General features: G+C 41.9%; 1 protein-coding gene across 2 annotated transcripts in view; it reads right to left on the bottom strand.

Annotated features, from left to right (window-relative positions):
- The window catches only part of LOC306922479 (protein kinase C alpha type-like), a 167,319-nt gene extending 148,855 nt beyond the window's left edge, over positions 1-18,464 (bottom strand). For both annotated transcript variants that reach the window (XM_079500120.1, XM_079500121.1), the window contains exons 1-3: positions 18,302-18,464; positions 18,023-18,188; positions 16,580-16,611 (exon numbers count right to left, since the gene is read on the bottom strand). In XM_079500120.1, coding sequence (XP_079356246.1) covers positions 16,580-16,611; positions 18,023-18,186 — 196 coding nt within the window. In that variant the 5' untranslated portion in view covers positions 18,187-18,188; positions 18,302-18,464. The remainder of the gene's footprint in view (positions 1-16,579; positions 16,612-18,022; positions 18,189-18,301) is intronic.

Below are 18,464 nucleotides of genomic sequence, written 5' to 3'. Positions count from 1 at the left end.
CACTCAGTTGTCAAGTTGCAATTGAAATGTTGAATTCTCTTTCAGATCAGGCATAATAGCTCGTCTTAAATCCGTTTGCAAGTCCTGTGCTGATAGGGGTCACACAAAATAACGAACTGAAAGTAAAGAGGCAGGTTTTGCACTGAAATGCTTAGACACTAAATAGCAGACTTACAAGCTCGTAGCGCGGCACCGCTACGAGGATCATCAGGATCATCAATATTAATTCAGCAGGAGCAGATGGGATGACAAACCAGCAGTCCACTGGTTGGGAGTCAGATGATTAGGCTACATAACTGGAATGGATGTGGTAATATTCTATAGCAGCATAACATGACTAACACACGTACGACAAAACCAGTAAACCACCATGACCTGATCAACATTCTTCATTTTAAGGTGACAGGGGATATTCCGTCATAGGACAGCATTTGTGAAGGACATGATATTGAACCATCAGTCGCCCTTGCCTTACAGGTTTTATTACTGACTTTGAATGTGAGCCAGAACATTGCTTGCTTGTATTGAAAATAGAAACTCAGATCAAAATAGTGGCAAGCACAACTATGGCGGGCAGGGCGGGGTCAGTGCTGAAGAGGATGTTTGGCAAATAATAATGCTATTCATTGACAAAAGGCAATTGAAAGTATGAATATGAATAGCACAATGTTGATCTTGTAAATTATATTGAATTACTTAAATGATATCACTGAGTACCACAGACGAAAAACAGTCTAAGTCCAAATTTCAGACTGACCCCTCCACGAAAAGGCCTCGTTGTCCTGACCCCTTATCTATCATTTATACATTATGGATAAATAGTGTGGACTTAGACTGTTTTTCGTCTGTGGCATTATTGTATTGGTTGATAGATCTTAGCCAGCCCTATTCATTGCATAACACTTCATCCTACACCATCATCACCAGCATGTCTGGAGAGTACAGTTTCTCTGGTCATCTTAGCATCTTGCACCTGCCTTTTATTATTATTATTATAAACATTATAGCAAGGCCAGGTGAGTTCCATTTCAATCAAGAGCTAAAATGTTCTGCTTGTATGCTACAACTGGATGGATTATGATGCTGATAAAGTCAGCATCAGAGTGGTAGACTTGTGATCATTCATCACAAGACCTGGTTGCATTCCTGCAGCGGCCACATTCACTTATCAATGAGATGGAAATTGCTCTAGAGGAAAAGGTGGAGATCGTATGGTCAGGGTTATCTGACCTAATTTCTCTTTTCTGTCAACAAAGTCCATGCAGCCATATGTACGTAGACAAACATAAGCATATACAGAATCACATTTTCAACATTCAGCCTTTTGCGACGTCGATTGCAGAGCAAGTACTGGAATTGTTTGACTCCCCCCAGGCAGACCCGCAGGATTCTGCATTCCTTCACCATCTGTTTTCACTCATATAATACCATCTTATTTTGCTGGATCAAATTTCCACTGAAGGAAAAATATGGGGGGTGTCCGTGGTTCAATTTTATAGCAGTTTCCATCAGGGCTGCCTCATAAAGCCGATGCCGGGTTTTGTCATAATTAAAGTTCTGCTCTTTATTGAACCTGCGGCTATAGATCCACCATGGCACATTATGGAGAGTCATCATTGGATGCTAAATCCTGAGGGCGCCGACTGAGGCATATTGATCACTGGGGACCTTAGAAGATCACCCGTCATCAAAACAATGGAGCATAGAAACGGAGACAGAGATCGGTTAAAAGAAATGCATTTCATTCCCGGCACCGGCAGTCAGCCTGGGTCCATGTTAAATGGCAATGTAAGCGACAGGATGGAACATAACAACCAGTCCAACGTCCTGCTTTGAATGCAGACAGATGTGGGATTTGTGGCATTAATTTTTGTCTGGGTGTCACAGCATGGAAGAGCACAGAGGAAGCATGCTTCCTCTGGTGCTTACCGCTTACAATTAGTCAGAGCTAAGTCCTGCTAAGCATACACTGTACCGCGAAATCACAGGGCAGCAGGGGGTTCCATTTTCACTGAAAAAGGAAGATTTGTATGTGATTTTTTCCATTGATGTAAAAATTGTAACTATAGTAGCTCTTCCACTGTTTCAAAGGTTTAACACTCACTCAAAAGCCTTGGACTCAAGGTCATTACACACTGGCGAATTATTCGCGCGAATAATTCGCCTTTTTTTAAAACCAATTGAAGTCAATGCAAGCTTCCACATCAGTGGCGAATGTGCGAATGTGCGAAAATGCGACCGTTTTCGCTCTTTATTTGTTCGCTCCGGTGTTCGCTCCGGTGTCGAATTTTTTATTCGCGTCGCTAATTCGCCAGTGTGTAATGACCTTTATTCTTAATAGTCTAAATGTGTGACTTAAAAGTTAAATGGGAGTATTTAGAGGTCAGTGGCAATACAAACCTAACTGCAGGAACAACCTATGGAGAGAAACAACGGATGTGCAGACAAGAAGAGTGACATCTTTTCAAGAGCAAACTCAGCCAATGTTTCCATTTAGGATACTAAATAGATACATGCCTGAAACACTAGTACGCCTGCTCTATTGGCTCGAACGTTGGAGCCAATCCCGGAAGAGTGTACTTCCGGGTGCTTCATACGATGGGTGAGCAACTTCATTCAAATGAAGGATGGGGTCTAGTTCAGCTCACATCTAACCCACTTCATTTAGTGAAGTCAGCAGGTGATGCATTTCCTCTTGGAGGGATAGTGTGTTCCCTTGTATGGTGTTACATCCTCCCTGTGAAACGCCTAGTTGTAAGGTGGAAAATAAGTTACTGGAGACTCGAACGAGACACTTAGTTGAGGAGGATTGGCAAAACAAGTAATTGATCATATCCATTGCCATAACCATGCCATAACCATTGATCATCATACAGTATGCTTTGTGTCACCACGCCATAACTGTGTGCTGTCGACTACATTCTGTTATGACTTGCCTGCCACCTGCCAAGCTGTTTCCTCTCACAAGAGCTCAAGGTTGCCAAGCAAACACAGAACAGACACTGAGTGCTGCTGCCTGTGTGCGCAGAGTTCTCTTTCCCATGTTGTCATTAGTATTTCTTTTACCGGCGTCACTTCTCTGCCACACCAGCCAACCCCTGCAGTTGACTTCTCAGCTGTCAGTATGTCTGTCACAATTATTACATAATCGCCTGAGATAATCGCAATGATTTTTGCATAATCGTCAATCGTTTCCACGTTGAAAAATGTCCATACATTTCAATAAACTATAAATACTATTGACATCACCTGGGTGCGTCAGTCGTGTAACTTTCCAGACGTTAAGCTCTGTATGTGTTCAACAATAAAGCCATGCAAAATAATGATAGCTATGAGGTGTCGAAAGCTTGCCCAGTACAACGGTTGCTATAACTATTTGGATTGGCATTGGACAATCGCTTTCGGGGTGGGGTTTAGCAAAGGGCTAATTATTTGTGTGACAATGAATCGTCAACTTAAAATTGCAACCATAGTCCCTGTAGTGGTTATGTGCCTTGATCAGGGGAACGTACAGTACCCAAAAGATGGCTTTTGAAGAAGGGCAATGCATTCACTAATTGACTCTGTCAGCCCAGAATATAGCCCGGGTATTCAACCTAATGATTGTTTACACAAAAGGGCCAAGCAAGTTTACTCAATGTACCTTTACACTGGCTTTCCACAAAAATCAATATTGCATGATTACGTTATTACTGACATTTTTTCATAAGCTGGCAGCTGGTTAACCTGGGCCCTGCAGTGGAACGGTTGCATTACAATGATGTGATACAATTGAGATCATGTATGACAACAAAAGGTATTTTAAACCAAGAACAAAATATCTGCTAATTAAACATAAAAGTGCAGCATGAGTGTTTCCCTTTGCACTTTCCAAATGACACACAGAGAGAGAGAAAATAGACCATGATATTCCAAGTGACATTAGGAGGGACATGGACATTATACCTGACATTTCTTAGCCAGTCCCTTCCTGTGCAGCGTGCACAATCCCCCAAACCAAGTCATGCTGTGGAACTGGTTTGGGCTAAATCATTGACAGCATGCTATTACGGTATCTCATGCCACGCAGGTGTCAGATAATTAATTCTGATCCATGCAGGCATTCTCCTGCATTAAGTCGTTTTAGATCGAGTCACTAATTCGTACAGGTCCTGAACGTGCTTGCTGGGTATAGGCAAACATCTTCACATACAGTATAGCAAAAAAAAGAAAAGTTCTGCTTGTGAGAGGCAGACTGTAGGGAAAAAGGTACTGAGGCACTCTGTCTTCAGGTGAAAAAAAAAATTGTTGAGCAAGGAAACAGAGGATGACCGGTGCGTTTTGACACTTGGGTCTTCAATATAGGGATATATTAGAAGTTGTTATTGTTATTATTTTAAAACCATTAGTCATGTATAATCTCCTTCCATATTACACTACAAGTCAAGATAAATTGCAACAGTTTCCATGCAAATGTACAGTATGTAGGATCACGTATACTGAGCAGGACAACGTTGCCTTTCCCCAGGTGAGCTTTAAGGATGCATGCAATAAATAATGCAGACAGTCAAGATGGATTTCTCTCATCTTCATGCAGCTGGACCGAATCCATTGTGAAGAAGCAGGAAGTCCTGAGAGGTTTTCATTCAGTTAAATCCACAGGGAAACTACAGTACTGTAATACTTCAAGTCAGCTGAAAACTGATGTACTGGTAACCAGCAACTCCAACTACATGGACTTCAGCTCTGTGTTTCTCCTGTCATGCTTGGCTTGAAAACAAAACCACCAATCAGTCTTCTTCAGGTGCGTGGTGGCCCAGCCATTAGTGCACAGACATGGTGAACCCAGTTTGAATCCAACTCCCGGCTTGTCATTTCTCGTTTCTCCTCCATCTGGTTTCCTGTCTGTCTAGTCATTTTCCTAACTGATGAATAAAGCATAGCAATGCACTGGGGGGAAATAATATGTTAAAAGAACAATCATAAGGTGGAACTAAATCATTATTAAGAAAAAATAAGAAATAAAATAAAACCATTTGTAAGAGTGAGTGTAAATGTTGAAGTTGTGTTTTTCAGAACCTGATCGAGGCTAGTAAATACATGTCCAATACATTATCTATCCTTGTCTAAGAGGCTTGACAAATAGGTCATATCGACTATCTCTGGACATACATACGTGAGCATACTCACTCACTCACTGACACGCACGCACGCACGCACGCGTTGGGATGCCGCTGCAGCTTCCCCTGTGCGGCTTTCATCTGTGCCACGCCCAGCTGAAGCCCCTACATCACCTCCATCCATAAAGAAACAGACACTCCCAGATCAAAAGCTCTAATCCACCCATACAACTGTGCTAATGGACAGGATTAAGATCAGCTGCACTGACAACTCACTTACAGCGTTGGGCCATTCTATGGCTGGGAACAACACATAGGCCAGGAGTATACAATTTGTCATGTTTGAGAGTACTGTATTCATTATTTGAGCACAGTAAACTCCTCACTGTTAATTTAACTCTGAGTGTGTACAAATGTAACTAAATAGACCCTTATGGTTCGTGTGGGAAGCACAGGGAAGGTTTGAATCATCTTCAACTCAAACGGATGTGTACACTTTTGAGCGAGTCTCAACTCATTAAAAAACAAATATTTACAAATCATATTAAAATGTCGGAGCATTATAAATCTTCATAAAAATATGGGAATCCTGTCTCAAAGTAAATAGCTTTTAGAAGCTATATCAGGAGATATAGTACATGCATGAATCATAAACTCACTAACTTCAACAACAACAAATGGGTCTTCCAAGGCTATGGTAATATGGTCTAGCTGCAGCTTATGTGCTGCAAGGCATGGCATTAGATGATGTCATAATATCCACATGCATACTGTACTGTGTGGTACAGTATTGTTTAGTGCACTGTCCAGATATTTTTGGAATTTTGAGCACTAAGTCACAGAGCTAGTCTTCCAGTGGTCCAAAGACAAAACTCTACTATACTACATGAGAACATTTAAAGGTTTTCAAGAGTGATCATAAATGACTTAACAAATGATGTCGTGGTTTTTCATAGTTTGTATTATTTGTGTGGCGACGACATGAGTTAAAAACTAAAATGTCCTTTTAAAAACGGCAGCTCTTCCAGTTTTTACACTGCTCTCTCTCTCTTTCTTTCTCTCACGCACGGGTGCAAACACAATATCTGTATAATATATAGCTATCTCTCTCTTTCCCTCACTCACACACAAGCACACACGTACGCTCTGGTGTAAAACGTGCAAGGTGCAAACACAGTTAGTTGGTGATGGAAGGCAGTTTTTAAGTCATGATGTGGGAAGTGCAGCGGCCCAAGCTGAACACGGTTGGATCTTGGATGCATATAGCCAATTGGCATCACTGGTCTAGGACTCTTCAAAATTGTGATCATCATTAGACCCAAAGGTCAGGCTCTATTGTGTGTGTGTGTGTGTGTGTGTGTGTGTGTGTGTGTGTGTGTGTGTGTGTGTGTGTGTGTGTGTGTGTGTGTGTGTGTGTGTGTGTGTGTGTGTGTGAAAAACTATCTCACCGTCTCTTGAGATATTATTTTATTTGAAAGATGAGAATAATTTTGTCAGTTGTAGTTTGTCAGGCTATCTTGTGAGGGAAGGGGGAGACAAAAGTAGTCTATGACTTCCAATAACCTGGCAACAGAATTATGGAGGCATTATCTGGAGGCATGCAAGGATTTGTCTATGGATACAGTTGTAAAGGTGAAACAAGATAAAGTTGTGTTGGAGATAACAAATATCATTTGATGTGTTCCTTAGTTTCTTTCTTTCTTTTTATTTGTTTCAAACACCATACAATAAAACATCACAATAAAACAATAAAAGTAAATAATAGACAATAGACAATAGGTAAGTGTGTTCGAAAAGGAGCAGGTAGAAGCGGATAGAAGCAGGTAGAAGTGGATGCTTATAAATAAAAAGATATGAGCATGTCTAGAAAGGCTTTCAAGTTGTCCAACATGAGTCATGAGGTTAGTCCTGAAGTTTTGATATACACAGATAAAGAGACGGATAAATCGACTACAGAGCCAATAACAGGGATCTCAGTTGTGTCCAAATGATTACACAGAAAACCTTGTTATTGGTGCTTTAGTACAACCGCTATATAGTTTGTTGTACACACAGTAAATGGCCAAAATAGTTGATCTACATACTTTGTTTGCTCAATGTTCATTTATTTTTGCAGAATATTCATCCAGTTATCTAGCCTTATGATATGCCCAGAATATGGATGCTAAGGTGCATGTGGTTAAGCTAGGGCTGGAACACTGAGTTTCAAAACATAGTGGCCAGATGTTGTGAAGTCTCTGAGCATAATCTCAGTTAATGGTGATGCCACTTTGTTTCTGACGCCGTTAAGACAACATGGGGGGGGGGGGGGGGGGGGGGGGCGATACAAAATTTGTTCTGGGTTGAAAGTGTTAGTTAAGTAGGGATGGACAAGAGCTCTCAACAACTTTCTTTGGTGTATGTGGATCCACATGCCATACCTTTGTAAACTCGACGGGCTTTTAGAGGTAAGCGGTTTTATTGCCAGGGATTTGCTGGTGCAGCAGCAGAAGTTACTATGCAGGACAGGCACTCCCCGACAGGGTATTGACATTGTATACTAATCTCTATAAAGCTTCTCTTACAGGCACTACTGGCGAATCCTGCAAATCACAGCCCTGAATTACATCTATATTGCAATATGAATCCTCAAGAACTACAGTCTGGACACAAGCCCAGAGAGAGCTGGGGAAATTCAATTTCAGTACACTCATGTCAGGAATCAGGACTAGTAAAAAGGAGGTTTAACCTTTATTTTTTATTTTTTTTGCATTACAGAGTGAACCTTAAAATTATGTTCTGTAAGAAAGATTAACGAGGCAAAATTGTGGCACTGGATAACCATAATGATTGACTTATGGTGGCTGCTTGTGACTGAAGCATCTCCAAGCTTGTAGCATCATTAAGTTGAGAAAGCCATACTAGGGCACTGGTACCAATCATTAACCCCCTAGTCCCCCATTTCTACACCCACCACTCCAGGGACAGAAAATGTTTCCTGTCGTCCATCAGGGAACGCACACTGCACCACGATTAATTCCTGTTCTTGTTATCTGTTGAACGGTGTATAAAATATACATATATTTTTGGTCAAAAGCGGGGCATCAACTTCCTGCCATTAAACATATTAGAGCGGTGCCCATTGGCATCAGGTCCAGAGCCCAGGCAGAGGCTTTCGTGCTGGTTCTGGACAACTGGCTATCCAACGGACTCGACACCGGGCACTGCACTCCCTGTGGGGGTGTGGAACATGTGTGTCAAATTTGTAGTCGGTGGGGCGAACAGTTCTTGGGTTACAGACGTACGTACACACACACACCGTGCTGCTTTTATAGATAAGATGAATATTACTTTTGTTTGTATTTGCTTTTGTTTCTCCATCTTCTGTATCCCAGCAATCCCGAGACGCGATGGCTCATGTTTGCATTGTCAGCAATCACAGCGTGACTAGAAAGACAGGGTATCATGTAAACGGAACATGAGCAGCAGTCTACTTCAGGGGACCAATGAGCAGTACTATACATAGACTAAGATGAATTCTGCGCACACACACACACACACACACACACACACACACACACACACACACACACACACACACACACACACACACACACACACACACACACACACACACACACACACACACACACACACACACACACACACACACACACACACACACACACACACACACACACACACACACACACACACACACACACGAGCCTGACCTTTGGGTCTAATGATGATCACAATTTTGAGTCCTAGACCAGTGATGCCAATATTATTGGCTATATGCATCCAAGATCCAACCCTTCCGTGTTCAGCTTGGGCTGCTGCACTTCCCACATCATGACTTAAAAACTGCCTTCCATCACCAACTAACTGTGTTTGCACCTTGCACGTTTTACACCAGAGCGTACGTGTGTGCTTGTGTGTGAGTGAGAGAAAGAGAGAGATAGCTATATATTATACAGATATTGTGTTTGCGCCCGCGCGTGAGAGAAAGAGCAGTGTAAAAACTGGAAGAGCTGCCGTTTTTAAAAGGACATTTTAGTTTTTAACTCATGTCATCATGTCGTCGCCACACAAATAATACAAACTATGAAAAACCACGACATCAAATAATCAAATGAAATAGTGTGGTTTATAGAACTTTTTTTGTTTCCTACAAAATCACAACCATACGTCCACTATCAATGAGTTGGCTGGCGACTGGAAGTGCAGCGGCGGCCCAAGTTGAACGCGAAAGGGTTGGATGCATATAGAGCATTGCCTAAGCTGTACCTACCTAGGCACTACTCTCCCTCTGCCAACCTGGGAAGAACTGAACTGAGTTAATGCGTCCTTAAATGCACAAGGAGTGAGCAGGCCACTTCTGATCAAGTGACGGGGGGAGTTTCCCCGGTGGGACGTAGCGCATGGAACAAATACGTTATTCCAACCAGTTCCTTGCTCCTCCATCAGGCGCCCTGGCTGACCAGGGGGAGGCAGTATAGAGACTAGGATTACTGCATGTGGAGAACATGCAAACTCCACACAGAATGGCCCTTTCACCAACCTCACCTACGGTATGGGCGCTAATGGCACGGAGGAGAGAACATTCGGGAACCCGGGACCTTCTAGCTGTGAGGCGACAGCGCTACAGACTGCACCACCGTGCTACCAGTTTTATTTGATTAGGACAGTGATTGCGATCAGAGAGACAGGAAAGGTGGGACAAAGAAGTAATATAATAGAAGAAATAACATGCATTCAAATATCTTTGGGTGGTTTAAAACCAGGATCAGCTGCAGAAAAGTGTAGTCAGTCTGGCTCTCAGACATTGTTATATTATTATTATATAGAGAAAAAAAAGAGCGACAGAATCGGTGACAGGAGATAGCAGGGTGAGGCAGTTGGGTGGTCGGTCTACATTTCAAAGCTCTGACAGTGGCTGAGTTGATGGTTTGAATCCAATGCATTAAGGTGAACCATCAGGGAATGTGTTTGGTATTCTAGGCCTTCCAAGAGTCCTTGGACCATACCAAGGCCTGCCTGTGTCTGTCAGGGCTGTCAGGAATGCAGTCAGCATAGCTTAATATTTTATTTTCCTTTTATGTTCCCTGGAAGGCCCAAGAGATCTCATTCAGTTTCTGCAATGCTCTCATGTCACGCACAGCGACCAACATTGCCATGGTTCATTCTGGGCCATTTTAGGTTCACTTTGCCAGAACCCCACGACATCCCAGAGGGAAATAAGAGTTTGGTATGCAAGGTCCCTCTGGGGATATAAACCATGCATCCAACTATCCTTGCAGGAATTGAACCAGATAAAACCCTCAGAATCTTCACTTAATTTAACATTAAGGTATTGTGTTTTCATGGCAATAATAATAGTCAATAGCTGAATTCTGGCCTGTCAGGCTATTACATATACAGCCAGTGCACAGTCTGTGGCTTACAGGTCAGGCACAGTGTTCATCGTGACCTCAATTTCTAACATAAACTCAAACAAACAAAGGAAAGAAAAGAAAAGCTTAAGAAAGGCGGGTGAAACCTGAGGTTGGTACCTCAGGTTTCATGTTGATATTGCTGCATCAATTACAGGTCCGGTAATGGATTTTATATGAAAGGCATTCTCCTAGATATATAAGTACACAAATACATTGCAAACGAGTTCTATACAAACGGCAAAAACCTAAGAGGCAGAGACAAGGACAGAACAGGTGTCTGTACACCCGAACACCAACTTTGAAATTGGGTTTCAAATTACACGATATGATTTGTCAACACTAAAACCTGACCTCACTTGTCGCTTCACCTTGTAAACATTTGCAATATTAAAGCTGAGCCCATCAGTAAACTGCATTACCGTATGCTTTTTTATGTGACATCTCATAGGCAAGAAGACAAAACAGCAGAGGAAAGACTTCTATGCCACTGCTATCAATACTATTAGTAGTTTCATGATCTGATCTTGCTTATACCACCCATTCTTCCATTGTCTATAACTACTTTATAGAAACCTCTTGCTAGTTTGAAGGTGTTACATCATGAGCTTGTTGTATTTTAACATGTTGATGTTCTGGTTTTTGATCCAATTAATATATAATTAATAATTAGTATTCAATTAATCACTTAACACCAAGATTTCACATGGGTTACCTCTGTCCCAAATACAATTCACACTGAATGCCTTTAATGACAGATGTGAATTGTGCTAATGGAAGGGAGACAGGCCAACCAGATCCAGAAATAATAATAAACGGTTAAGCAACGAGAGCAATTTACTATAGGCAGGAGCGTATGACATTAACAGAGTTTACCTTTCCATAGACTGTTATGTCAACAGTGTCATTGTTGAGATACCACCATAGTGGATATGCAGCAGGATGCGGTGAGTGCTGTCCAAACACCAAACACTCCACAGTCATCCTAGACCACATGTGCATCAGTAATAGTGGTTGGCATGGGATAATACATCAGTTTATTGACTTGGCGCTTCTTGCATGTTCTCAATGTAAGAGTCTGTAATAGCATGGCCTGCTGCTGTCTGTGAGGATGATGTTTCACATTAGAAGAGAGAGAGCAGTCATGTTGTTTGATAATTATTCTACATGTCCAGCTGAAAAATGCCCGACAGAGTAACAACAACCACTAGTCATCACAATATTCATAATATGCCACAGGTTCTTCTCCTGCCATATCGCTTTAGTATATCTAAAGGTGGTGCTTAATGTTCTGGTTGAGCAATGTCCGCTCCTCACTGCAAAATCTGGAGTGTTAACTCTTTGGGCAGTATTATGCGTGTCTTAAGTACCACTTAACTTATTACTTAACTTAAGACCTGGTCAATGCTGTTTGGCCACTCAGAATAGCCAAATGGCATTGATCACGCCTCCAGGTCTTAAAGGACCACTTCACCACTTTTCAACTTCTCTTCCTATAATTGGTCCTAACTAATGTTCATGATAAAATACCACAATTTTTTCCTACTCAGTCTGTGTCTCATAGGAGGGCTGTGGGCAGTTCAGAAACCCGTCCACCAGTGACATCATCGGTGGTGAATCCAAGCTAATATAAACGGCAGGCTTTCTTTTCCTGAAAAGTTTCAATGCAAAAGTTGAAGCCATCGTTCTCACGATAATAAAAATCTAAATATATTTTAAAACAAATCTTGTTTTTAAAAAAAATCTGCCTAATGATGATGTCACTGGTGGACGGGTGTCCGAACTGCCCAAAGCCCTCCTATGAGACACAGACTGAGTAGGAAAAAATGGTGGTGTTTTATCATGAATATTAGTGAGGACCAATTATATGAAGAGATGTTGAAAAGTGGTGAAGTGGTCCTTTAAGTTAAGTAATAAGACCTGGTACTTAAGACACACATAATACTGCCCTTTAACTCTTAACTGTCATAGTTATATATGAAGACTGGATTCTACCGTGCACTTTCCAACTCTTGGAATGTAACCTTCACATAACCCACAGTAATAGTAAGGTCTGTTACAATTCACTTGTCTGTCAGTGAGGGTCCATGTCAACTCTGGCTGGAGTCTAGCTCATACAAGCTACTCTTTTTGTAGTGGCAATGTCTTCTGAAGTGATTTTATCTTTGCATATGACATTCACAAAGAGCAAGAGATTGGGGAAAGTGAGAGAGATTACTAAGAGAGTACTAATTGCCAAAGAAGGACGAGTTCAAATAACAATGTCCTTTCTACATTCTTCAATTCATATCAATTTTCTCCGGGGCTGTGCACAGTGTGCAGTCCCCTCAGTTTCTTAGATGCTATTACATAAATTGGATGTAGTGCATATACGAGTCGAGAGATGCACTTCAGAAGCCTAGCCTCCCACACTTAAAACCGGGGAGTCCTTTTCAAAGCCAGCAGTTTAATGAATTATATTCCCATTGATTCCTTCTTCATTATATTTGTGTGGAGGCCAGGAAAACACTGCATTAAGTGGAGCATTTAAATGATAATTAATTCCTTCTATCCATCTCATAGAAACATTATTTGGCATGACAAAATCTTGATTTTTTTCTTTTTCTAATATCTTATTATCAAGGATCCTCTGTGTCATGCTTGTTAAACAGCATTGGTTGTTTCATGTTTCAGCCAATATTTGTTGCCTGTCTTGTGGGAGAGACTGGCAGAGCAAGATGGTTATCATTTATCTATAGATAGATCGGTATTGGTGCCAGTGGTGGTGATTAGAGTTCAGTTCATACCATGATGTCGGACACTGATTGAAATGCCCAGGGTGCATGGACAAGTCTAATCTCCCTTCCTTACACATGTACCGACTCCCTGAACGATGGGAACTAATTTGAGTCCTAAATGGCCCCACAAGACTGTACTTGCACAAGTGTGCAGGTCCCTAGGGCAAATATCAAGTAACTAAATGAATGCAAAGCCAGGCAATGTTGAAACAACAAGAACATGCTTGGTTAGCCTAACTAAAGTACCTAAAAATAACCTGAATTTGGATCGAGGGTCTGTACAGTAGTAGGTACTGAGTGACGCGGGAACAGATTGCATGGGTTCACATACAGCGACAGTTTAACAGTGATTTGAGACACCTGCACAAACGCTGCATGCCAGAGCCTGGAAATAGGACCCTGCTGTAATAGGCCTGGCCTCAGGGGGTAGAGATAAGATGCAGGTTCAAAACACAGATACCATTGAGGTAAGGTAGATGCTGATAGGCTTGTCCCTCTTTCAAACTTTGACCTGGCACCAGGCTGAAATCGTATTACTATCGTTAAGGATCCCTGTTAGGCTGGATTAGGGATTCTGACTGGCCTATAAATTCAAGATCAAGACACGATATTATAAAAATGTAGTCCATCTGATCCAACAGATTGACAAGTGTCCAACAATAGTTCTATGGACATAAACTACACCTAAGATGAGATAAGATACTGTATAATTGCCACAGCAGTGAATGACACACTATTTCTAGAAAAGCAGACACTTACAGTATAGACTTGAAAGTTAAATGTCACTCTAGTTAGGGAAAGGCCACTGTCCAGTTTATCACCTTTCTCTTTTCATTCAGGGCTTGACAGTCAGAGACACTCCCCCACGCCTGTTGCTGTGACCCTCACTTCCAACAACCTTGGTTTAATAATTGATGGACAGACAGGTATTTTTCAGTGGAAACTCTGTTTCCTTGGATAGAAAGGCTATTACTTCTCAGTTCTCACCTTTGTCCCAAAAAGGTGGATGTATTAGCATATCCATCCACATATCCATTGTGGAAAAGGTGGGTAGTCAAGCCTCCGAATATGCGCTACATCTCAGAAAAATGAAAAGAATACACTTGTGCACCTGCACCACTTGTGCGTGGCATCTCTGATGGTGTACAACGCAGTCCAATTCACATTCGCTCTCGTTTTCTCTCTCTAACAATGCAGCCTTTACGACAACCTTACAGGCAGTCCTAATCATTTTGTCTCTCTACTCTTACACCTGAACCTATCCTGTGTAGGCTGTGTTTCATCGTGCTTACTGCTGTTGCTGGTACGACACCTGGATTTCCCCATGAGTATCAATAAAGCTCTATCCATCGTCTCTAAAAGGTAGGTTGAGAAAATAACGAGGAGAACAAGCGGGGTTGGAGTACTGTGTGGTGGAAGTGTGATGATATCAACATCGCATTATGTGAAATTGGTGTTATTGGCAACAAGTCTGTTATCAATAGGCAATAGCACCATGGTGGCCCGGGCCAGCCTACCGGTCCGGGCAACTATGCTGGTAATCCAGCCTGACAGCGTGTTACGGCTTCGAGTCCCGATCCAGACGACCTTTGCTGAGTCTCTTCCCTCCCATCTCTCTCCCCGATTCCTGTAAACCTACTGTACTTCTATCAATAAAGACAAAAAGCCCCCAACAATATAGCCACTGGCTTCTCATCACACTCACATTCTGAAGGCTGAGGACAGAGAGTGTCCCACCTCCATGCCAGAACACCAAACAGAGGAGTGGTTGTTAAGGTGGATGTCAGGGAAAGGAACAACATTAATTTATCCATGGGTTGAATATTCTTTCTTCACAGAGAAGATAGATTTTTTTGCCTGTATTTAGGCCAGGTGCTGGACGTCAAGCCATTAAAGCAAACATCAATGAGAAGGAAGGAACATACGCACACTTGTTTCTAGAGCTCCATAGACTTACTTTATTTATTTGGCAAAAGACTACAATGTTTCGCCTGCTAGGTCTTCATCAGGCAAAATATATCTGAATATCTTTCAGTGCACACTATAATAGTTACAGAAAAATGACAGTATATAGCAATGTGTGTAAGAATTCTAAAGCGACCTCCATCTCTTTTTTCTTTACATTTTTCTCTCTCTGCAACTCCATCCTATCTCACTCCATGAGAGGGCTTCGGAGGCATTGAGATCAAAAGCCCTAGCTCTCAGGCAAGGACTTATCCTTAGACTCCAGGAAATGTACTGAATTATTGTTCTTAGTGAATGTCTCTCTCTCTCTCTCTCTCTCTCTCTCTCCAGGAAATGTACTGAATTATTGTTCTTAGTGAATGTCTCTCTCTCTCTCTCTCTCCAGGAAATGTACTGAATTATTGTTCTTAGTGAACGTCTCTCTCTCTCTCTCTCTCTCTCTCTCTCTCTCTTCAGGAAATGTACTGAATTATTGTTCTTAGTGAATGTCTCTCTCTCTCTCTCTCTCTCTCACTCCGCACATGCGCGCGTGCGTGTGTCAAATTTCAGCCAAAAACATGCAGTCAGTTAATAATTGAATACAAGGAAGAATTTCAATGTGTTCCAGTGTGTATAACATATGGTTTTCATCTGCAAAAAAAAAAAAACATATCCAAGGGAAACATCATGTGCAGACATCATCTGCACAGCTACCTGAGCACTCTGAGCCAAAATGTAAAAGCTGGCAAGCACAACAGTTTCCACATTAGATGGAGACTTATGCAGTTGTGACGTAGGAGTGGGTTGACAAAAGACAATTGTCTTTTGTCCATGTTGTTAGCAATAGCAGGCCGAGTTGGTAAGAGCTGTATGTCTGACTCCAGTTGCATGCCCTCTTCCCCTTTCCTTCTCTACTACTTTGTTTTCAGCTATATGTGCCATACAGTAATCAGACCCTTTTCCGCTTTTATAACAGACAAACTGAATCATAATCACAGACAACCAAATGCCATACATTTCCTCCTGTACGTGGGCTGTTTAAACAACAAGCTTGCTATCCTGAGAAGCACAGAGAGAAAGACAGGCTAAAAGAAAGAAGGACAGTAGCAAATCAAAAGAATGGAAGCATTTCTGTTTGGTAGCCTGGTATACAACAACAGTATTTCTGTTTATCACACACACACACACACACACACACACACACACACACACACACACACACACACACACACACACACACACACACACACACACACACACACACACACACACACACACACACACACACACACACACACACACACACACACACACACACACACACACACACACACACACACTTTACCTTGGCACTGGAATCCTTGTTTTCCAAATCCCCTGTGAAAACAGAGCAGAATTAATTAATTACTGTACCTCAACTGGTCAGCCCACTCAGGTAGTATCAAAATAAAGGGTTCAAAAGTGAGCTACAGTGTGTTTTATTTTTCTTTGATGATTTTACAATAATTACTTACATACTGTGTGTGTGTGTGTGGTTTTACATAACCTTTTACAATTGCCTCTAACTATAGTGCAGTATCTACAGTAGCTGGGTGAAATTCAAAAGCAGGACAGGAGGGCAGTGGTTAAAATGAACACAGGTGCAGTGTGCTATGAATCAACTTCTAATTTAGCTTCAAACTACTTTATGGATCCCACTAGGGACAATTACATTCGAGCAGCTTGAAACACAGCAACACACACACACACACACACACACACACACACACACACACACACACACACACACACACACACACACACACACACACACACACACACACACACACACACACACACACACACACACACACACACATTATTAACTCAGGTATAATAGGGTGAGGTGAAAGAAAAATCAAGGATCATTATAATAGAATCTATCAAGGAACAAAACAAAAATGTTAAGTTGGAAGTTTGTACATTTTGTATATTAAATTACAGTAGGCTATGTGTGCCAATGAATGTCGCCCCACACACACACACACACACACACACACACACACACACACACACACACACAGAGGAGTGGCATTATCTTGGCCATAGGTTGTCCTGCAGAATTATTAAGACTGTAAACCAATTAGAACACACCCCCTTCCTTCCACAGCGGGGGGTTGTTATCATGGGTGCGTCCCTTCTTCCCTTTCAAACGAAACCATGTAGCCTCTATAGCTATTAATTTCCAATAGAATATGCAGTTCTCTCTCTTTTTTTTAAGGGATTGGGCCTGCTGCAATGGGCAGTGCCTTAAGTTTGTTATCAAGTAAAGGATACGTAGGTCTACTACTGTTTAATATTCACACAACATGATCGGAGAGGACGAGCTAGGTTACGACGAAGTTGTCCTTCAGTCATTCAAGACCAATTCAGGATTTAAAGCCTGCAACAGTTGTCATGTCTCATCTGGTATGCAGATTTTATCGCTCACTCAACCCGTTTGTGACAACATAAGAACGTCGCTATTTGGATGGATAATTCGCTTTAGTGTTCCAACATGTTTGGGGGAGTTATAATATCAGTTGTTACATAATCGTGCACTGCACACACAGACAGTCAGCAGCTATAGTATTCAACAGGCAGTTTAGAGTAGTAGAGCCTTTATACTCCGTAGTAGGGCGGTGTCGCTCGCCAAAAAAACAACTCATCCGTACAAGCCTAAACATGCTTGAAGATTAGTTATTTTTGGCAAACGTCGCACGACTCGCACGGTGGAGTAGTAGTATGAATTGAATTCCAATGCTCTTACCAGATGAAGTCTTTGCAGTGGCTGCAGAAAGTCGGCTGCTTGAAGAACCTCGCTATAAATTTATGGTCCTTGACTTCGTGGACGTTCTTTTGCTTAAAACCACCTTTGCGGGCGAACCTGTTCTCCGTCTCCGAGTCCGACTCATCTGAGCTTCTATCAGCCATGGCTTAAAAACAAACAAAAACAACAACAAACAAATAAACAAGCAAGCAAACAAACAAACAGAAACAAGCGTTATTATTGCTCTCTTTTCGTTCCGTATTTAAATCCAACGGGCACCTTTTTTAGAAGCGCAGCCTTGCTGTATTCAACTAGTTGAAGGAGTAGAGTAGTGGACTTGGCTGTAAAGTGGAGACAGAGTGTGTGGTATATCTATCCAGGCTGTCTGCTCCAGTACTTTCAGTGACAGCTTTGCTTCCTCCTTCTCTCACTCTGCAGGGTG

Source organism: Electrona antarctica (assembly GCF_951216825.1).
Source record: "Electrona antarctica genome assembly, chromosome: 4".
Classification (NCBI taxonomy): domain Eukaryota; kingdom Metazoa; phylum Chordata; class Actinopteri; order Myctophiformes; family Myctophidae; genus Electrona; species Electrona antarctica.
The sequence above is the reverse complement of the archived record's forward strand: the minus strand, read 5'-3'. Positions and strand labels throughout refer to the sequence as shown.